Source organism: Panthera onca, chromosome B1 (genome assembly GCF_046562875.1).
Source record: "Panthera onca isolate mPanOnc1 chromosome B1, mPanOnc1 haplotype 2, whole genome shotgun sequence".
NCBI classification, from domain to species: domain Eukaryota; kingdom Metazoa; phylum Chordata; class Mammalia; order Carnivora; family Felidae; genus Panthera; species Panthera onca.
Window position 1 is genome coordinate 32,936,035 of NC_138342.1, and position 23,808 is coordinate 32,959,842.

Below are 23,808 nucleotides of genomic sequence, written 5' to 3' on the forward strand. Positions count from 1 at the left end.
CATATACATGAACACATACTCAACCCCTACTGATACCAGAATACTTCTAAAATTTTCTTTCATAGTACTTGTCACCTCACCTTAAACATGTCCCACTCAGTGCAAATAACCACAGCATGGGCACCATCACATGCTTCATATGGATCCTTGGAAATGGTCACAAGCCGGGACACTATAACAACAGCAACAAAAAATTGGCAATAAGAAGGGAATTATTTGAAATTACGCATTTTAATACTAGGGTTACTAGGACGGTCTGACAGAAGTGAAATAGTCTGGTTGAAGTGAGAATGAGAGTAATGCGGGGGGGGGGGGGGGGGGGGGGGCGGCGCCTGGAGCACCTGAACCTTACCCTAGAAGCATCTCCTTGGAACATCTGGGGCTTCTTAGGGTATGTTGGAAAAATCATCAGACCAACACACAGCTAATAAAATCAAAGTTGATAGAACAATGTCTAAGAGTTTAATTTTAGAGAAATGAGGCAGAAAAGAAGGGCTACCAATGATAAAAACAGAACAACCATGGAAGCAGCACAAATGTCCATCAACAGATGAATAGATAAGGAAGCTGTACCATACACACACACGCACGCACACACACATATATACACATACACACATACATATGCATACAGCAGAATATTACTCAGCCATCAAAAAGAATGGAATCTTGCCATTTGCAATGACATGGATGGAGCTAGGGAGTACAATGCTAAGTAAAGTAAGTCAGTCAGAGAAAGACAAATACCATATGACTTCACTCATATGTGTAATTTAAGAAACCAAACAAGTAAAGGAAAAAAAGGGAGAGAGAGAGAAAGACAAACTAAGAAACAGTCTTAACTATAGAGAACAAACCAGAGGGGCAGGTGGGGGGAATGGGTGAAATAGATAAAGGGGATTTAGACTGCACTTTATCACAAAGAGCACTGAGTAATGTATGGAATTGTTGAATCACTATATTGTACATATGAAACTAATACAACATTGTATGTTAACCATACTGGAATTTTTTTTTAAGTTTATTTATTTATTTTGAGAGAGAGAGAGAGAGAGCCAGGGGGAGGGACAGAGAAACAGGGAGAGAGAGAATCCCAAGCAGGCTCTGTACTGTCAGCATGGAGCCTGATGCAAGGCTTGATCCCATGAACTGTTGAGGCCATGACCTGAATCAAAATCAAGAGTTGGATGCCTAACTGAGCCACCCAGGCACCCCTAAAAAAATTTTTTTAATGCAGCATTTCATTAAAAAACAAAAACAAAAACAGAACCACCAAAGGTTTCTAGAGAACAAACAAGTTTTAGGCCCATATTCAGTGATTCATAAGACTCAAAGCCTTACCTTGGTCATCCTCTGAAACTCCTGGGTGAGAAAGATCCACAACTATTTGTTCCCTTGGTACTTTTGGATCATATATATGGAGATGTGCGCCTTCATCCATCAAATATTTGCTGATATATATGCTAGAAGATTCTCTAAAGGAAAAATCATCAGTATTGCTAGGGAGTATAATGAAACAAAATGGCATATATTCTAATACCTAAGGAGTTTGTAGAGGGAAAATTCTATTTCTTGTGAGGATACAGATGTTCACTTTACTTTTATTCTTTATACTATATATATGCACATATATTTCACACACACACATCCACTATCAAAAATCAAAATAAGATGAGCAGTTAGTACTCTCAAAGGGGTTGAAATATTTTTAAGAACTGGTACCTCGTATCACCGGTGTCCTTTTTGAATGCAAATCCCAAAATAGCTATCTTCTTATCAGTTACTGTATTAAACAGACTGTCTATAATCCGGGAAGCAAATCTCCTTCTCTGGTAGTCATTCATATCTATGACCTGAAATTACATGTACAATTATACAATGTAAACATGTACAATTAGTGCAGTTAAAAGAGGTGAAGCCTATGCCACACACTGCTCACAGTTTTATAGTACTATTGTATGAATACCAGCCTCATAAAGTAACAGGAGGCAAAGATTAAACAACCTCTTCAGTATCTATTAAAAATTAAAAAAAAAAAAAAAAAAAAAAAAGAATTACCATCCCACACTTAAAGTCATCCTGAAAATTTTCACTTGGCTTCCATGCACCAACCTCAGATGGGATGGATGTAAAGATGAGGAGCACAGTTAAGTTTCAACCCCACTTGAGATCCAGCTATAATAGCTGAAAAAAGGCACAGAGAAAACAGAGTTCTCCTTTGCCAACTTCTCCAAACCCTATGGAAGCAAGGCTGTAAGCAATCAAATCCCAAAGCCCCCCCACCACCCTTGCCATATACGCTTACCCCTCACCGAAACTGAGTGGAAGTAGAAAGTGAGCAGAAAACAGTTGAACAATGCAGAGTTATAGCTTCCTCTTGATAAAGCATAGCACTCCTAACCCTTGGCTAAGTTTTTAACTAAATATTGTAAGAATAAAAGTCTCTGCTCGCCTAACCCTTTACTCTCCTAAGAGTCTATAAACAAGACTTCAGGAGCACCTGGGTGGCTCAGTGGGTTGAATGTCTGACTTCGGTTCATGTCATGATCTCACGGTTCATGGGTTCAAGCCCCATACGGGCTCTCTGCATCAGCACAGAGCCCACTTTGGATCTTTTGTCTCCCTCTCTCGCTGCCTCTCCCCCGCTCACAGTCGCTCTCTCCATCTCTCAAAAAAAAATAATAAACATTTAAAAAAAAGTAAAAATAAATAAATAAACAAGACTTCCTATTGGTGGCCAGTATATAAGGAAAGAGACTAGTTTTTATGTGGTTTTTTTTTTTTAAGACACTGAATTTCTAGGGGCTGTCTCAAAACCTGAGAGCTCGTGAAATGAGCCCAGTGTTGGAAAATCAAGACTTTATCTGCATTTCGCCATGATGGACAGGAAGCTAAACTCATCATGCTGGATTGAATGAAACAAACTTTTACATTGTACATTTTCCTTAAAAATGTACATTTCCTTATACTGTCACCCACTGCTGAAATCTAAAAAACTACAGAGTTGCAGAAAAAATATTTGGGAAAGATATGTATACCGGCTGGTATCTTGGACATATTACTTAACGTCTCTAAGCCTCAGTTTCCTCACCTAGAAATGGGGAATATTAGTGATGAGGACTAAATGAAATATGCAAAGTACCTAAGAAAGTGCCTGGCACAGGGAAAGCACTCAATTAATGTGAACTCTATTTTCAGTTTGGGAAGGGTCTTTAATTTTAGCTCTGTGAATCTCAAAGGGACAAAACAAATATCAACACACACAAACCACCTTGAAAGCATTACAATACAGGTTCTTCCTTTGTTATGATTGTCTGCCTTTTAGGATAGAGAAGAGTTGTAATTAATAGTTCTTGCTTTACCCTGAGAGCAAATGTGTTATAAAACTAGAAGACAGATAGTTTATCAGAAATTTCCATCAGAGTTGATTAGCAAAATAGACAAAAACACAGAAGCCCAATAAGTAAACCTAAAATAAAGAAACTGAATATAATGTTTGAGTTCCTGGAATAAATAAATTCTGTCAAAAACATCTCACAAAGGGAGACATGTTTTAATCAGAAATTAAGCAAAAGTTGTGACTAGAAAGATTGATACCTGCTGCCAATACCGAGCTACTTCAGGCAAATTCAGAGCCTCACAGAGATAAACCAAATTCAGAACATCTTTCTGAAAGCAGCTTCCACCAAAACCTGAAGAAAAAAGTGACAGTATTTTTATTTAAGAACCACAACTGAATCATGTGACAAATCTGTCACACTAAATCAGAGGGCCTAAGCTAGAATTTTTTTTTTCTTTAAGTAAACTCCACCCCACACATGGGGCTCAAACTCACAACCCCGAGATCAAGAGTTGCATGCTCTACTGTATTAGAGTTGCATGCTCTACTGTGCCAGTCAGGTGACCCTATGCTAGGATTTCTAATAATAAAATTTAGATGTTGGAAAGTTATTGGGTTTAAATAATGTGTGAAATTTGCAAGCAACTAATCAACTCTATAAATAATTTCTAGATAATCTTCTAGTAAATGTTTTATTATGGTTACATTTTCTATTTTATTCCTTATTCATCTGGTATCACTGCCCCACCTCTCTTAGTTTAGCACTTAGTTTAGCACAGGGCTGGTAAAGTTTTATGGGACAAATTGTAAATATTTTAGCCTTTGTGGGCCACATAATCTCTGGCACAAATATTCAACTCTGCCTTTGTAGCTCAAAAGCAGTCACAGACAATATGTAATAAAATTGGCATGGCTGTGTTCCAATACAACTTTATTTATAAAACAAGCTGGGGACCAATTTTAGCCTGAAGACAATAGTTTGCCCACCCTGTTCTAATACAATTCAATATACAGTAAGGATTGGCATGTGCTTTGGAGCCCAAAACACCTAGCCACTCACTAGTTGTGTGACTTACAGCAAGTCGTGAACATTTCCCTGATCCCTAACCATCTCTATAAAGGACATACCAGCACCTTCTTAACAGGCTATAAGGATTAATAAATGAGATATATAAAGTACTAGTTCAGAACCTGTTGCATAATAGACCTTCAATAAATAGTAGCTATTTTTTTTAAAACGGTAGCTTAAAGAAAATACTAAAAAGATAGAAAAGGGCAGGGAAACGAGAATTGGGAAATGGCATTAGGCCCCAGAAACACACGAAGGGCTGCCTATGGCCTAATCTATAAAACTCTATTTACCCTTAGATCAACCATGTTAACTTATATCCAAAAACACAACCAATTCTCATTATCTACTAGTTACATTCTACAAAAATGCCACAAATGTGGAATTAATGAATACTAAAGCATTGTTCCTAGGCGAAATAAAGAGTTAGGTTCCTGTGAGCTTATGGTCACATTTCACCAACAAATTGATACATAATCATTTTACTTTTATTAAAAATTTATTTTATTTTATTATACTTAGACTTTTTAATGTTTTTATTTTTTTTGATTTTCAATTTTAATTCCAGCATAGTATATATAGAGTGTTATGTTAGTTTCAGGTCTACAATACAGTGATTCAACAATTCTACACATTACTCACTGTCCATCATGGTAAGTGTAGTCTTAATCCCCTTCATCTATTTCACCCCATCCACTTCCCCTCTGGCAGCCATAAGTATGTTCTCTATAGTTAAGAGTCTGTTTCTTGGTTTGTCTCTTTTCTCTTTTGTTTGTTTTATTTCTTAAATTCCACATATGAGTGAAATCTTATGGTATTTATCTTTCCTTAACTGACTTATTTCACTTAGCATAATACTCTCTAGATTCATTCATGTTGTTGCAAATAGCAAGAGTTCATTCTTTTCTATGGCTGAGTAATATTCCACTGTGTATATGTATATATATGTATGTGTGTGTATATATATATATACGTGTGTGTGTGTGTATATATACATGTATATACATATATATGTACATACATATATATGTATGTATATGTATATATATATGTATATGTATATATATGTATATACATACACACACACACACACACATATGTATATGTCCATTGATAGATTAATGGATAAGGAAGATGTGGTGTGTATATGTATATATACACATATATATATATGGGTTGCCGCCATATCTTGCCTAGTGTAAATAATGCTGCAATAAACAATAGGGGTCGATATATCTTTTTGAATTAGTGTTTTTGTATTCTTTGGGTAAATACCCAGTAGTGGAATTACTGGATCACATGATAATTCTATTTTTAATTTTTGAGGAATCTCCATATATTGTTTTCCACACTGGCTGCAATAGTTTTTATTCCCCCCAACAGTGCACGAGTGTTCCTTTTCCTCTGTATCATTGCCAACATTTGTTGTTTCTTGTATTTTTTAGTTTAGCTATTCTGACAGGTGTGAGGTGATATGTCATTACGGTTTTGATTTGCATTTCTCTGATGATGAGTGATACGGGGCATCTTTCCATGTGTCTGTTTGCCATCTGTATGTCTTCTTTGGAGAAATGTCTGCTCATGTCTTCTGCCTCCCCCTTTTAAGTAAGCTCTATACCCAAAATGGGGCTCAAACTCATTACCCTGAGATCAAGAGTTGCATGCTCTACCAACTGAGCCGGCCCAGTGTCCCTGTTCTTGCCCTTATGAGTTTAAAGACACTTTATTTAATATATATTATTGATTCATTAATATTAAATTCATAGCCAACAGCACTATAACTCATGCCTGAATAAAGCTTATCTAACCACAATATTTTCTCTGTGAGGTACATCAGAGTCTCCTGGCACTTCAAAACACTAGGCAGCACTTTGCAATATGCCTGAGGGCCATTTAGAAAAGTGAAACCACCAATAAAAAGCACAAAAATGTAAAAAAATGTGACACTAAATAGACCACAAAAAAAAGCACTTGTTTACAGAATGGGAGCTGAAACAAGAGCATTGCCTTATGCAACTTCAGCTGGAAATGTCTGTGTTGGGTGACTCAAATTTTTTGCTGCTGTGTTGTGTCTGCAAACGACCATGAAAGCACTAGGAGCACTGATTTTGGGATTAAAAATAAATTTTAGCAAATAGGATAATTCAGAAGTACAGAACTGGCAACTAATAAGGACCGACTTACTTCACCCAGGCCACATTTCCAAAAGTATATTAGTAGGCAAAGTAAATGATAGGAAATTTGTTTCCTGTTTGCTTCAGTAAGGTATTGAGTTATTTCCTATGTGGTCTCTGGAACTTACTCTTCCTAAATGTTCGAACTGAATACCAATTAATGCTCCTATAACAGTGAACTCTGTTTATCCTCCTAATCAATCAGTAATTATTAAACAATATAAGTTAAATTATTGCTGCACTTGGGAAGTTCCAGATAGGTTGAAGATGTCACATGAATAACAGAATCATTATTTTGAGGGCATCAAGTTAAACAAAGATTTCTTTGGGGCGCCCGGGTGGCTCAGTTGGTTAAACGTCCAACTTCGGCTCAGATCACGATCTCACAGTTTGAGAGTCTGAGTCCCTCCTTGATCTCTGTGCTGTCAGCGCACAGCCTGCTTCTGATCCTCTGTCTCCCTCTCTCTCTACCCCTCCCTACACACTCTCTCTCTCTCTCTCTCAAAAATAAATAAATATTAAAAAAAAAAAAAAAAGACTTCCTTAAAGTTAGAGACCCAGCTAAATGAACCTATTTTATGTACAGAAAAATTTTCAATTTACCAACACTGGCTTTCAGAAACTTATTTCCAATTCTCTGGTCCATTCCAATGGCTGTTGCCACCTCTTCTACATCAGCCCCTGTTGCTTCACAGAGGGCACTTATAGAGTTAATACTGCTGATCCTCTGGGCAAGAAAAGCATTTGCTGCCTTCGGGGGGGGGAAAAAAAGGAAAAGTACAATGAGTTAAAATGGCAATTTTAAATGTCTGGATTATATTTCACTGAGTTGATACAAACTACTGAGGGAGATATAAAAGTTACTGATGGCCTCAATTTGAGGAGGCTATGAATGGGTTGGTAAAGGAAAATGTTTTAAATTCGAGAAGAAAGATGATTAAGAACGGGAGTAAAAAAGGGAAAGAGTGATTTTTAAGACTACAATTTTAATGAACCCTTCATTTTATGTTATATTTTATTAAAATTTAGCACTTTCCAAAATATTTTATACCCCAATATTTGATTTCCCTTGTGAAAATTATTTCATAATGGACAAGAATATTGTCTTCAAAAGCATACCTTTTATTTAATATTAAGAAAGTACCTGTGTGGCTTATCAGGCTTAAGAGAAATAAGTCCTTGGCTTTAAATTAAATGGAGAATTGAATGCTCTATACCAACCAGTTTGGAAAGTTCTGAAGACCAAGTATTAGTGGTGAGGATCTTTTCTCTGGGAACCCAGTGCTCATACACAGCACACAGTGCCTGCACAGCTCTCTGGCCCTCTGGCGTTTCATCCCCTCCAATCAGTACTCTGTCTGGGTTCTTCAGGTCCTTGATGGCTGTTCCTTCCGCCAAGAACTCAGGGTTGGACAGTACCTAGAATCCCAATGCAAAGCAAAGTTGTAAGCCTAGAATTAACCATGGGCAACTATAAGCAGCAATATTTACATAGTATCAGGTTCTAACGCTTCCTTTTTTTATACCTGTAAATTCAAGTTGGGTTTTGTGTTTGCATCAAATATTCGACGAATACTTTCTGCTGCCCTCACTGGAACTGTGCTTTTCTCAGTCACAATTTTGTACCCATGTGAGTTTTGCACAATGCGTCTGGCACAAGCCTCAATATACTTCAGATCTGCCGCACGGCCTTTCCCCATTCCATAGGTTTTGGTTGGAGTGTTCACCTGATGAAAGCATATGGGATTAAGAACAAAGTATCTGTGAGATATTCACTGATTTCAAGATAAACCCTGAATCATCAATTAACTAGTTAAATGCGAAGTTAACTATCATCATTAGCTTTAATTTAACCCTCTATTAATTCCATAGAAATAATACATTTTATAAATATAATCACCAGACAGAACAGCCTGAAGCATCAACTCATTCAATAAATTTTTGTTGATAAGCTACTATATAGTGACAGATATCAGGGAAGGCAGGTTGCAAGCTAAGCCCTGGAGACATAAAGATGAATGAGACTGTTCTTGTCCTAAAGGAGTTCCCAATCTGAAATGAAATGTAAGTTTTCTTTCCTCTCTTTATTGTACGTAATAAATTATTATCCTGGTCTTTATTTTATTTTATTTTATTTTTTAATGCTTTGTTTTAAATTTATTTTTGAGAGAGAGAGAGAGAGAGAGAGAGAGAGAGAGAGAAAGAGCACGCAAGTTGGGGAGGGGCAGAGACAGAGGGAGAACAGAGGATCTCAAGCAGGCTCTGCACTGCCCAGCAGAGAGCCTGATTGTGGGGCTTGAACTCACAAACTATGAGATCATGACCAGAGCTGAAGTCAGACGCCCAACCAACTGAGCCACTAGGCACCACTATTATCCTGGTCTTTGTTTTTTAATTTAAAAAATTTTATTATTTATGTTTATAATTTACATCCAAGTTAGTTAACATATAGTGTAATAATGATTTCAGGAATAGAATTTAGTGATTCATCATGTACATACAATACCCAGTTCTCATCCCAACAAATATCCTCCTCAATGTCCCTTGCCCGTTTAGCCCATCTCCCCCCCAACAACCTGCCAGCAACCCTCAGTTTGTTCTCTGTATTTAAGTCTCTTATGTTTTGTTCCCCTCCCTGTTTTTATATTATTTTTGCTTCCCTTCCCTTATGTTCATCTGTTTTGTGTCTTAAATTCCACATGAGTGAAGTCATATGATATTTGTCTTTCTCTGACTCCTTTCGCTTAGCATAATACACTCTAGTTCCATCCACATAGTTGCAAATGACAAGATTTCATTCTTTTTTATTGCTGAGTAATATTCCATTGTATATATATATACCACATCTTCTTTATCCATTCATCCATCGATAGACATTTGGGCTCCTTCCATACTTTGGCTATTGTTGATAGTGCTGCTATAAACATTGGGGTGCATATGCCCCTTTGAAACAGCACTCCTGTATCCTTTGTATAAATACCCAACAGTGCAATTGCTGGGTCACAGGGTAATTCTATTTTTAGTTTTTTGAGGAACCTCCATACTGTTTTCCAGAGTGGCTGTACCAGTTTGCATTCACACCAGCAGTGCAAAAGGGTTCCTCTCTCTCTGCATCCTTGCCAACATCTGTTGTTGCCTGTTAATTTTAGCCATTCTGACAGGTGTGAGGTGGTGGTATCTCACCGTGGTTTTAATATGTATTTCCCTGATGATGAGTAATTTTGAAAAATTTTTCATGTGCCTGTTAGCCATCTGAATGTCTTCTTTGGAAAAGTGCCTATTCATATCTTTTGCCCATTTCTTCACTGGATTATTTGTTTTTTGGGTGTTGAGTTTGATAAGTTCTCTATAGATTTTGGATACCATTTTCCTAGTCTTTTAAACCAAATTTTATTTTTAATTAAAAAAAATTTTAAAGTTTATTCATTCATTTTCACAGAGAGAGAGCACAAGCAGGGGAGTGGCAGAAGGAGAGAGAGATTCCCAAGCAGGCCCCACATTGCCAGCATAGAGCCTGACTTGCGGCAGAAGCCACGAACTGCAAGTTCATGATCTGAACTGAAATCAAGAATTGGTTGCTCAACCAACTAAGCCACCCAGGTGCCCCAAAACCAAATTTTAAGTTCCTTTTCTATCCTCCTTGTTTATAAACCTATATCCATAGCTTTTTACAAATATTTGCAATATCATTCACAAATGTTTTCTTGGCTCATTAAAGCTAGACATTATCTAGCATCTTTAGGATTTCCAATACTATAATAGAAAGAAAAATAAACCATGTGACTGGGAGTCTAGGCATTTACTTTTGGCTTAGCTATACCATGTGACCTTAGAGACATGTGGCTGCCTTTGCTTCAATTACCTCATTGGAAAATGAAGATACTATGCTCTCTCTAAAATCTAGCAAGTGGGTTTTTATAATGCTTTGGTAAAAATCAAAGCACTCTGAAAAGGCTAAAATTCTATATAGGAATAGTTTTTGAACCAGTAGTAAGTATACCAATTCTTTTCTCTTGACAAGCTTATAACCTAATGGGAGACTAAATAAAGGAAGCAAGCCAAAACAAATAAAAACTTGAAAGTTGCGTGGAGGTGTGAAAAGCAGGAGAACAAAAGTTGTTTATATGCATGGAATGACTTAGGAAAAGCCTGAGACGTGGAAGTCAGGGTGCACCAGAGTATGGAAGAGCCAAGACAGCTAACAGGATAAGATGGAACATGCTAAAGATGAGAGAAGACCAAACAGCTTTCCCTGGCAAGGTGCTCTGGAGATGAAAACTGAAAACTGATTCATATGAAACTATTCCTACCTGGAATCTGTCTAAAAATAACATGGGGTAGGAGGCAAAGGAGAGAAGTAGCAAACAAAACAAGATCAGCCATGGTAACTGCTGACAATGGGCAAAGGGTAAATAGGGGTTCATAATATTATTATTGTCTTCATCTTTTGTATAAATTTGATATTTTCTACAATGAAAAGTATACAACAAATAAATTTTTAAAAGCTGATCCAGAGAATGATGGGAACTCAATGTGAGTTATACAGTAATAAATTACCATAATGGGTATATACAGTAACAGCTTGCAAAAATTCAGGACAGCTCAGGCTAGATCTGCAGAGGCAAGTATAAATTAGCTATCTGGCCAGACTACCCCCTAAGGTGGATTCTATTGCTTGAGAATATTCTTTCTGAATATTTTTTACAGAAAATTCCCCTACTCTCACTCGAGGCTCTAGTTATCCTAAAGTTGGACTAACATAACTTCTTTTTTAAAAATATTTTTTTAATGTTTATTTATTTGAGAGAGAGGGAGGGAGAAGGGGAGGGGAAGAGAGAGAAGGAGACACAGAATCTGAAGCAGGACCCAGGCTCTGAGCTGTCAGCACAGAGCCCAACACAGGGCTCAAACTCACTAACCATGAGATCATGACTTGAGCTGAAGTCGGATACTTAACTGACTAGCCACCCAGGTGCCCCAAGGATAACTTCTTAATTTTATCCAAGTACCTAGCTACTCCAAAATCTTTTCTCATTTTCTATGCCTCTACCCTAACCTTCTGTAAGCTTAAGTAGTAGATAGGTAGGCAAGTCACAGAAGGTGACACCAATTTCTCTGAAGTAATTAATGCCAAAAGAGAGATTTAATTCATAACAGTTTTACCACAGGCTTCATTACTACTTTCTTCTGGAGTTAACATATCTTAATAGTATTTCTTTTGTCTCATCAGTCATAAAACTCTTAATTCAACAACTTATAATCATTAACAATATGCATAATCAATTCGACAACATCTACCCTCTATGGACCCCATGATATTTCTTTCCCTTAGTTCATGGAGCTCAGTCAAAGCTTACAACACTGGCTTTCCCTTTATTCTCTAAGGCCCTAAAGGTCTTGAGTCATGTAACACCCTAGCTCAGCCACAAATTGGTGATTACTATACCATCAGCCACAGAATATTTGAGTAAATGGCTACCAGGACAGCAAGAAGTAAAATACTTGGTTCAAATATTACATTACCGGAGTTTACTCCTAAGCATTGATTCTATTTTTTCATTACAAAGGTACAACAGGCTAGTCGTATCATGAGCTAAGATACCTGTGGACTAGCCTGTAACCTAACCAACCCAAGCCAAGTTCCAAAAAGTTAATTAAAAATGACTTCTGGTAGGGTGCATGGCTGGCTCAATTGGTAGAGCATGCAACCCCTGATCTCAGGGTTGTTAAGTTCAAGCCCCACACTGGGTATAGAGATTACTTAAAAATAAAATCTTAGGGGGACCTGGGTGGCTCAGTCGGTTAAGCATCCAACTCTTGATTTTGGCTCAGGTCAAGATCTTACTGTTCGTGAATCAAGCCCTGCACTAATTGGACTCTGCACTGATTAGCATGGAGCCTGACTGGGATTCTTTCTCCTCTCTCTGCCCCTCCCCAGCGCACGCTCATGCGCTCTTTTTCGTTCTCAAAATAAATAAATATAAACTTAAATGCACACATTCTCTCTCTCTTTAAAATAAAAAATAATAATAAAATGACTTCTGGAACAATTATAAGTCATCTAGAAAGGAGAGTCCCATAAGTTTGCACACACACTTTACCTGGTTCTCTTTACCTCACCTCTACCAAGCAGTGGTTCAAACAAGAAATGATGACATACATACACTATTACCACATGGGCTCATACGTTACCAACACTTCCTAACTCTAGATCCCAGACTAGAACTTTCTCCAATTATTTGTTCAGTGATTGGAAGTGATGCATTTGACCAGATGATTATGGGGTATGGTGAAGTGTTGGACAAAATGACAACCTAAATTCAACTGGACTCTATACTAAGCAATGATGTGGATTAATACCAACGGATTACTATTAAAACACAATAAAACTTCTATGTAGACAATAATGCATTAAAACTCACATAGCAAGGGGCGTCTGGGTGGCTCAGTCGGTTCAGTGTCCCACTCTGGCTCAGGTTATGATCTCATGGCTTGTGGGGTTTGAGCCCGTGTTGGGCTCTGTGCAGACAGCTCAGAGCCTGGAGCCTGCTTCAGATTCTGTGTGTCTCTCTCTCTCTGCCCCTTCCCCACTCACACTCTGTCTCTCTCTCTCTCTCTCAAAAATAAATAAACATTAAAAAGAAATTTTTAAAAAACCTCACACAGCAAAAGAAAATACTTACAGAAATAAATACAAGATCAGCTTCTTTAATGGCATCATCAATATCGGTAGAAAAAAATAGATTTTTTCCTCGGCAGGATTCTACCACTTCTTTTAGCCCTGGCTAAAAAGAAAAAAGAAGGAGTTGTACACACAGTTTACCAGTCATATGAGATAATCTAAGTGTACAGAATTACATTACAACACATATTTGAACTGCACCGGTCTGCTTATATGTGAATTTTTTTTCAATGAATATAGTACCATATTGTCAATGTATTTCCTCTTATGATTTTTTTTAAATATTTATTTATTTTGAGAGAGAGAGAGAGAGTGAGCAGGGGAGGCACAGAGAGAAAGACAGAGAATCCCAAGCAGGCTCCACATTTGTCAGCGCAGAGCCCAACACAGGGACTGAACACAGGAACCATGAGATCATGACATGAGATCAGGTCATGCTGAGCCCAAGAGTCGGACATTTAACCGAATGAGCCACCCACGTGCCCCTTTTATGATTTTCTTAATAACACTTTCTTTTCTGTAGTTTACTTTAAGAATGCAGTATACAAAATAGGGTCAACGCCCCACACCCCCACAGGGTCAACTGTACATCTTTATAGGGGCTTGCACTACTAAAACTCTTCTGATTTTGGTTCACCTTCGATGAACTACTCTTCATTGCTTCTCTATGGCATTTTCTTCTCCACCTACCATCAAACATTACCGTTTTCCTGGGTTCTGTTCTTGACTAATGCTCTGTTCTCTCTACAGACTCTTCTTGGGAGAGTTCAATTACTCTGATTTCAACTACTACCTGTACATTCCTAACTTTACACTTCCAGCCCTGAATCATTTGCCTAAACTTCTGATACATATCCAACTGCCTCCTGAACATCTCTACTTGGATTTCCCAAAGCCTCTATAACTAAGTAGGACAAAACAGAACTTGCCATTTTATCTCCCACTATCCTCCGCAACATCCTGCATTCTTGAACTCAATTAGTAGCACAATCATGCACCTGTCATCCAAATTGGAAACCTGGATATTATTCTTGATTCCTTCCTCTCCTTCACCTTTCTTTAAGAAAGTATTTTTAAGGCTTTTTATTTATTTGGCTGGGGGGGGGGGGGACAGAGAGAGAGAGAGAGAGAGAGAGAGAGAGAGAGAATCCCAAGCAGGCTCCATGCCAACCCCATAAACCGTGAGATCATGATCTGAGCCAAAATCAAGAGTCAGACCTTAACCAACTGAGCCACCCACGTGTCCCCTTCATCCTTCTTTTATGATCAACAATCAAGTCCTATCATTTTTCCTTCTAAATATTTCTCTAATTAGTTAGTCTCAGAGTAGATGGAGTGATGGCAGAACAACTCTCAAGGAGACTGGGTACTCAAAGGGGCATATTAAATGCTATAATTACATATTGTAGTATTTCTCTATCAGTGACCATGAGTTAAACAGTAGTCACAATTAGAGACTTCTGACCTGAAAACATAGTATTTATAATGAAAAATCAATGCCACAGATTTTTATAATTATCCTTGAAAACAAGTATTTATTTGGTCATTGGTTTTTAAATGCATTATAGGATAAAGATTTACAACAGCAAGGTGATTACAAAGGTGTTCAAGGCTGCTCTGGACATAAAAGTATTCTTTTGCCTTGTCCAAGGTAGGTAAGTATAAAGTTACAACTAGTAACAACAAATATAAGCTACTCAATAAAGCAATTCAGAGAGCATTGTGAATTCCAGTTAAACCCGCCATTTGTTTTTTCTTCTTTTATAATTCTTCCTGTTTGACATTTCACGTAACATTTTACATCTCCAATATGGCCAAGAAAATGTATAGGAATACATAATTTTACAACATAAAATAAAGAAATAAAAACAGAACAAAGGCCTAATATATCTTTGAAAATGGAAAATTGGGTCACACAATTCATTCCCCAAGTTGTTGTTGCTTTTTTTTTAAACACAACTTACAGTAATCACCTTTATTTTCTGATTTATAAATTCCTTAAGTGAGCATCTTTTAACTGATGTCTAAGAAAGCCTGAAGTCATTCACTTGCTAAGAGGAAAATCATTCTACTTGCTGAGACAATTCCTTCTAGAATTTTAAAGTAGCAGTGTCATGTTTTTAACCTCCAAAACCAGTGGATTTTGGAAAAAGATTTCATTTCTTTTGTAGGCTACACTAAATAGCACAGAACTAAAATAGCTGCTTATGGTATCATCTAATTTTCTGGAATAGACATATTAAAATGACATAAAAAAGGCACCTGGATAGCTCAGTTGGTTAAGCGTTTGATTCTTGGTTTCAGCTCAGGTCATGATCTCACAGTTTGTGAGATCGAGCCTGGTGTGGGGCTCTGCACTGACAGCACGGAGCCTGCTTAGGAATCTCTCTCTCCCTCTCTGTCTATCCCTCCCCCACGCACATGTGTGCTCTCTTTCTCTCAAAATAAATAAATGGATTTTTTAGAAAATGACATAAAAATAAAACTTAAGCCAATACAATTATGAGATTTCAAGGTTTTGAGAACTCAGACATTGCTTCTAATGAGTTTCTAATGAGCACCTCTAGCTAGACTTTCAAATCCTTTATATTCTTTTTAAAGAGATTTAAAGAAGAAAAACTTTATCTACAAAATAAAAGCACAAAAATAATAAATGCTTGTTTCTTTGTTTATAAAAGGTTATTGAGAAAAAACAAGTATGATATGGAAAAGAAATAATTTTAGATCTTAACTCTCTCAATCTAACTATATATCCCAACTGGATTCAGTGTCAATGTACAACATACTTTTTTTTTTTTTTTTTAAAGAAGGCTTATGCTCAACATGGGGCTCGAACTCCTGACCTCAAGATGAGAAGTCAGATGCTCTACCAACTGAGCCAGTCAAGTGCCCCTATTTTAAATTTCAAGCACTGAAGTCTTAGGAAGAAGAGTTTCAGATTTCAATTAATATAAATAGTAACATCTACAATAAGAATCTGGCCATGAAATATGCCTGGCCAACTGATTTTTTTGTTTTCTCCAAGAAAAATGTCAAATTCCAATACATTATAGATAGCTTATATTTTTTCTAATTCAGGATACCTTTTTTTTGTTTTTAAATAAAATTTGTATTGAAGTAAAACAAAATACATAAAAATGCATATATATTAGTATAGAAAAGTATATAGCTCAATTTTCACAACTGAACACACTTGTGTAACCACTATTTATAATGAGAATTATAACATTAACTGTAAATCAGAACCTGCAGTATGCCTGTGCCCTCTTCTAGTCACTACCACTGCTCAAATTATAATCATGCTGAATTCTATAATCAGAGATTAATTTGCTTATATTTAAATTTTATGCAAATGAAATTATACAGTATGTACTACTTTGTGTCTGGCAACACAACACTTTGGGAGAAGTTAACCATATCCTTTCTTAAATTTTTTAAAGTTTATTTATTTTGAGAGAGAGGGAGAGAGCACGTGTGAGTGAGACAGGGTCAGAGAGAGATGGGAGAGAGAATCCCAAGCAGGCTCTGCACTGGCAGCACAGAGCCCAGTGCAGGGCTCGATCTCACAAACCGGGAGACAATGACCCAAGCCAAAACCAAGAGTCGGATGCTTAACTGACTGGGCCACCCAGGTACCTCAAACCATATTCCTGCATGTAGGAGTAGTTTCATTGATTTTCAGTGCAGTATAGTATTTTATTGCAGGATTATGCTATAATTTGTGTATCCATTCCAACACTGATTAACATTTAGGCTGCTTCCCATTTGGGGCTATTATGAATAGCACTGTTAATATCTGTCTTTTGGCCACACATATGTACGCATTTCTATTGGATATACACCAACAAGTGGATTTGCTGGGTCAGACTCTGCATATTTGCAGTTTTAGTAAATACTGCCAAGCAGTTTTGAAAGTGGCTATACCAGTCTACATTCTGACCAGCAATGTATAAACGTCCAATTGCTCTAAATCCTTGTTGACTCTTAATATTGTCAGTAGTAGTAATTTTAGCCATTCTGACGGGTGCCCTTTGTTTCTGAAAACTAGAGTACGCTGCTGGCAGAACTGATTACTGAATGATTGGGTACAAATATGGGTTTCAAATGATTTGCAGCCCTTTTATGGTTATCAGAATTCTAAAACTCTTATGTTTCCAAAATGTTTTTTAAAATTTTCCAAAGCCAAATATAGTAGTAATGTCATAACAGGGAAAGAAATGCTACAGCACTAAAGTACTTATAGAACTATTATGGGTAGTTCATTCGGTAGAAAAAGAAAGGGTAAAGCACAAACAGAAGGCACAATTCAGAGGTTTGCTTTTTTGTTCTAAGTGTGATTCCGATGGGATTAAATCCATGATGTTGGGTAGCTACTATTCTGTGGGTGCTTTTTCATGGATTTCTATATTTCATATGCCTATAAACCTGGTTGAGACTTCCCTTCCAAAGGACTAATACATTTAAAGACTATGGTTGATAACAATCTTACAAATAACAAAGTTTTCCTGAAGGAAAAAAGGAGAATATATTAATGTTGGGAAGAAAATGCTACCATCAAATTCTCAAATGCTTCTCTGCTGGGTTTCAAAAGCATAATATTCATGAACTCATTTTACAGTGAAATTTTAAAAAATGGGATCCACATAGCTTAATAAAATAGAAGCATATTTTCCTAACTATACACTATCTAAATTCACAAAAGTTTTGAAATTTCAATTAAACAAATTTGTGATACTAGGTACTAGATATAAAAGACATCATTTATCCACCCACGGTTTACCTAAGTACAATAACACCCAAATATAATAGACTTACATGAATTAATATTATAAACATCCACAGTTCTACCATTTTAATTTTATAGAATACCCTTTTAAAATTTTACTATTTACAATATGGTAACCATATTAACAGACAAAATGAGAAAAAAGACAAGAGAAAAAAATTACCCACATTCTCATTGCACTAATACAACCATTATTAATATTCTAATATATTTCCTCCCATTTTCCCTGGGCATACTTGACATAACTATAATTGTAATGTCCATAACACTGTGGACCTAGATTTCTCACTTAGTTTCTTATCAGCTGTAGTCATAGATTTCTACATTAATAGTAATTTATTTAACAAAAACAGTAAGAAAACAAAGAACATAAGAACAAAGAGTTGTTTAGTATGGTTTTACCTCATAAATAGGGAGAGTAGGAGAGTTCCATGCATTGATTCTTGATTCATTGACATCAACAACCGTTACCCTGATTTCAGGGCACATATGAGCAATGACACTACATGTAGGTCCTCCAACATAGCCCGCACCAATGCAACAAATCTTCTTAATTTCAAACATGATTGAACTAGAAGGAAAGCGGTAAGACTATTCTATTGAAAACAGAAAATTTAAAGAAATCACACTGCACATTTATCACACTTTATAAAAACTGTCAAGGTGACAAATATCTGGAAATATTTCCTGCATTCACACTCATTAAGCATTATTAAAACAGTGATAATACGTAACCTTCCAGTTGGATGACCTAGTTCGTTCTCGGCTGCATTAGCATCAAACATGGAAAAAAATATAACTGATATTACTGAAGTGCCACAAAGGTTATAATGATCTAATAATTAGAAATTCAAGAAGCAAAACAAAACCTTACTTAGACCTCTACTACACCAGGGGAACTTTGATTGCTGAGGGAAAATTCAAGGGTAAACACACCAATGCAATTCTCGCTTAAATAAATGCTGGTTTACAAAGGTCAGCCTTATGGCAGGTTTAGACTAACATGACAGATATTAAGAAACATGACAGATAATAAGATTAGTCTGAAAGTCCAGAATTGGTTTCTGTGGTCATATTCCCTATATATTTTGGCTTCAGCAGTTTATTTTTAGGTATTTGACAATGATCTTAAACTCCATTTCAACTTTAATCAGAAACTATGAGATGGTTAAAGGAAAGTAATTCTGTAGTTACCAAAGCTGTTACACAGACTTTGATGGGTTTTCAAAAGCCATTTAGGTGAATTGATTCACACTAATCAAAATGACAAAGGTACTGATTTACATATAAGAATGTCAGTTAATTCATTATAAAGAGAACAAGAACTGTCAAACTGATCAGATTCTTAGAATTTTAGTCCTTGCCAAGACCTCTGGCATCATCTAATCTAACCCATTCACCGATTCCAAGGAGAAGGAAAATGGTAATCAGAGAACTTAAGAATTTGTTAGTATACTCCTGCATGGATCAGAGAAGGTACTATGGAAGGCTGATCTCATTATAATGATGGGCAAGTACAACCCTATCGTGAAAAAAGATACACAAACTACATAATTAAGATGATCCAACTCTCTTCAATCTAAATCTATAGTCAAACAATGTTTTAATTGCTGGTTTTCTGGGTACATTTCCTTATTGGAAGAGAATAAGCTGAACAACCAATACAAGTATCCTGAATGTTTATAGCAGCACTTTCAACAACAGCCAAATTATGGAAAAAGCCTAAATGTCCCTCAACTGATGAATGGATAAAGAAATTGTGGTTTATATATACAACGGAATACTACTTGGCAATGAGAACAAATGAAATATGGCCTTTTGTAGCAACATGAATGGAACTGGAGAGTGTTATGCTAAGTGAAATAAGGCATACAGAGAAAGACAAATACCATATGTTTTCACTCTTATGTGGATCCTGAGAAACTTAACAGAAGACCCTGGGGGAGGGTAAGGGAAGGAAAAAAAAAAAGGTGAGAGAGGGAGGGAGCCAAACCAGAAGAGACTCTTAAAAACTGAGAATAAACTGAGGGTTGATGGGAGGTGGGAGGGAGGGGAAAGTGGGTGATGGTCATTGAGGAGGGCACCTGTTGGGATGAGCACTGGGTGTTGTACAGAAACCAATTTGACCATAAATTTCATATATAAAAAAAAAACCAAAAACACAAAACAATTAAAGCTGAGCTTTGCAAATTGCCAAAATATTAACATAAAAAAAAGAAACAATCTCGTTTATAAATCAATCTTCAGGGGCCATGTTTAGAAGATATCAACTCAGAGTCTATCTCTAATGACCTTTAAAAAACTTTATTTTTTAAAAAATGTTTATTTTGAGAGAGGGAGTGCACGAAGGCATGAGCAGAGGAGGGTCAGAGAGAGAGAATCCTAAGCAGGCTGCACACCTAGCATGGAGCTGGACGTGGGGCTCAGTCTATGAGATCACGAACTGAGCCAAAATCAAGAGTCGGACTCTTAACCAACTGAGCCACTTAAGTGGCCCTAAAAAACTTTAAAAAGAACAGAAATTTGGTAAAACAGTAAATATGAGCAAAACTTGGAATCTATTGATTCTACAAAAGAAAGCAATATTCTTAGTGATACACATACAAAAAACATTTTTAAATTTATTTTTTGCTTTGAATAGGTAATAAATACATATGGTTCAAATTAAATCTATATAACAAGGTATATAGTAAGAAGCCTCATGTCTACCTCATTCCTATCTACTTTGCTATCCACTACTTTGCTTCTACCAGCAACCCTTTTATTAGTTATTTGTGTCTCCTTCCAGTATTTCTTATACAGTACAAGTGAATACAAATATATATTCTAATAATCCCTTCTTGGGGCGCCTGGGTGGCTCAGTCAATTGAGAGTCTGACTTCGGCTCAGGTCATGATCTCATGGTTCGGGACACAGAATCTGAAGTAGGCTCCAGGCTCTGAGCTATCAGCACAGAGCCTGATGCAGGGCTCAAATCTACGAATGGTGAGATAATGACACAAGCCAAAGTTGGATGCCCAACCGACTGAGCCACCCAGGTGCCCCATATTTATTCATTATTTTTTAAGTAGGATCCATGCCCAACGTGGGTCTTGAACTCATGACCCTGAGATCAAGAGTCACATACTCTACCAACTGAGCTAGCCAGGTGCCCCTGGTAGATTTTCTCTTTTATAACCTAAATAAATGAGAGGGGGGTGGTACCTCGGTGGCTCAGTCATTAAGTGTCTGACTCTTTATTTCGGCTCAGGTCATGATCTCATAGTTTGTGAGTTTGAGCCCTGATTTGGGCTCTGTGCTGACAGTGCAGAGGCTGCTTGGGATTCTCTCTCCCTCTCTCCCTCTCTCTCTGCCCCTCCCTCCCTCACTCACTCTCTCCCTCTTTCACAAATAAACTGCTACCATACTATGTATACTGGTTTTTAAAAAATAATCTAAATAAATGAGTTAAGAGTTCCCTACTATCACCTGTGAAGTCACACAAACATGATATTCCTATTAAACTTTCATGGTTCCAAAACTCACCCCAAGAAAAATACTAAGCCTGACAAGATTTACTTCTGGCAACCATTCATCTTTCATTTCTTCACCCTTCTTCTACTCTTCAGTTCTGCCTTTTACTACTCTCCAGGCCTCAAGTGCCCTGTACACAGGAGACAGAGAAATTGCTAGGAGGAAAAGACTGCACTGGGACTGCCAAGTGGCTAAAGGTTAGGGGAATGTTCTGAAAAGCTCTCACCTGTGGGACAGCCGAGCCTGGAACAGGTTTACCAAAGATGTGTCTCTGGCATTCACTGCCACTGTCTGTATCCCTACAGTAGAAACGGCTTGGCATCCAGTTTCAGAAATATTGCTTCAACTTGCTTCAGGCCTAGTCCCTTGTTCTCCTTCATGAAAAATTCATATTCCCAATATAAGGGTCTACCGTGTGGGCACAGCAGAGAATCTGGCCACAGACACAGGTCCTGACATTCAAGAATTTAACAATTTATTTAGGGAAAAATTCAATTGAAAAACATTTATTAAACACCTTTCTATGTTACAGCCACTATTGTTCTATGTACTGTGGATACACTAGTGAACAGGACAGGTACAGTTCCTACTCTTTACATAGTTATATTCTATAAAACAAAATAATGGCAGTTGTGATAATTCCATATAAAGGCAATAAACTGGTAGGCGAGAGACAGAGACACTATCTATGGGGAAAGAACTACTTTAGATAGGGTAAGTTAAAGAAGGACTTTAGAAGATGACTTTTTTTTTAAGGTTTATTTGTTTTTTGTTTTTTTTAATTTTTTTTTAACGTTTATTTATTTTTGAGACAGAGAGAGACAGAGCATGAACGGGGGAGGGGCAGAGAGAGAGGGAGACACAGAATCTGAAGCAGGCTCCAGGCTTCGAGCCATCAGCCCAGAACCCGACGCGGGACTCGAACTCGCGGACCGCGAGATCGTGACCTGAGCTGAAGTCGGACGCTTAACCGACTGAGCCACCCAGGCGCCCCAAGGTTTATTTGTTTTTGAGAGACAGCATGTGCAATTGGAGGAGGGGTGGGGTGGGGACAGAGGATCTGAAGTGGGCTTTGTGCCGACCCCTATATAGGCCTCAAACCCAGGAACGGTGAGATCATGACCTCAGCTGAAGTCAGATGCTCAACCAACTGAGCCACCCAACTGCCCTTTTTTAATTTTGTTTTATTAATTTTTTAATGTGAGAAGGTGACTCTTAAGCTGACTTAAAAGATGAAAAGGAGTTAATAGCACCCAAGTAACGTACAAGGCAGTATAATCAATTAAATGACAAAATGAATGCTAAAGTCCAAAGCAGGGGGGGCGCGCGGGGGAGAATCAAAATAAGAAGGTATCTACATCAGGGAAATGCAGAATCTAAGCTTGGCCTAAAGAGTAAGTAGGATATAGTGGGCACCAGGATGGCTCAGTCATTAAGTATCTGACTCTTTATTTTGGCTCAGGTCATGATCTCACAGTTTGTGAGTTCAAGCCCTGATCTGGGCTCTGTGCTGACAATGGAGTTAGTTGGCTTGGGTTTCTGTCTCCCTCTCTCTCTACGCCTACTCACACTCATGTCTGTGTGGGGGGGGAGGGTGTGTGTGTGTGTGTGTGTGTGCGTGTCCTCTCTCTCTCTCTCTCTCTCTCAAAAATGGATAAACATTTAAAAAACATTAAAAAACAAAAAAAAAGAGAGGGGTACCTGGGTAGCTCAGTCAGTTGGGCGTCTGGCTCTTGATTTCATGATCTCATGATCTTGATTTCATGATCTCATGGTTCATGAGTTCCAGCCCCACATCAGGCTCTGTGCTGATAGTGTAGAGCCTGCTTGGGATTCTCTCTCCCTCTCTCTGTCCCTCCCCTGCTTCCTCTCTCTCTCTCTCTCAACATAAATAAATAAAAACTTAAAAAAAAAAAAAAGAGTAAGTAGGATATAGAAAGAAATGGGAAGTGGGGGAGGGCATTCCAGATGAAAAAAAAAAAAGGAATAAATAAGGACTCATATACAGAAAGGAGTCCAGAGAAGTGAGATCTGCCTAGCTGGATAAAAATATGGTTATTAAGAAGTGGTAAGACGTAATAACTGTCTCTTTAATTTTATTTATTTTTTATTATTTATTTTAGAGAGAGAAGCATGCACTGAGCAGGGCAGGGGCAGATAGGGAGGGAGACAGAGGATCCCAAGTGGGCTCTGTGCTGACAGCAAAGAGCCAGATGCATGGCTCGAACTCATGAACCGTGAGAT

General features: G+C 37.4%; 1 protein-coding gene across 1 annotated transcript in view; it reads right to left on the bottom strand.

The window, feature by feature from the left end:
- UGDH (UDP-glucose 6-dehydrogenase) overlaps positions 1–23,808 on the bottom strand; it is a 31,331-nt gene that overhangs the window by 4,092 nt on the left and 3,431 nt on the right. The window contains exons 2-10 of the mRNA XM_078446191.2: positions 18,454–18,622; positions 13,267–13,368; positions 8,110–8,310; positions 7,805–8,002; positions 7,187–7,334; positions 3,598–3,692; positions 1,723–1,853; positions 1,342–1,475; positions 81–172 (exon numbers count right to left, since the gene is read on the bottom strand). Coding sequence (XP_078302317.1) covers positions 81–172; positions 1,342–1,475; positions 1,723–1,853; positions 3,598–3,692; positions 7,187–7,334; positions 7,805–8,002; positions 8,110–8,310; positions 13,267–13,368; positions 18,454–18,615 — 1,263 coding nt within the window. The 5' untranslated portion in view covers positions 18,616–18,622. The remainder of the gene's footprint in view (positions 1–80; positions 173–1,341; positions 1,476–1,722; positions 1,854–3,597; positions 3,693–7,186; positions 7,335–7,804; positions 8,003–8,109; positions 8,311–13,266; positions 13,369–18,453; positions 18,623–23,808) is intronic.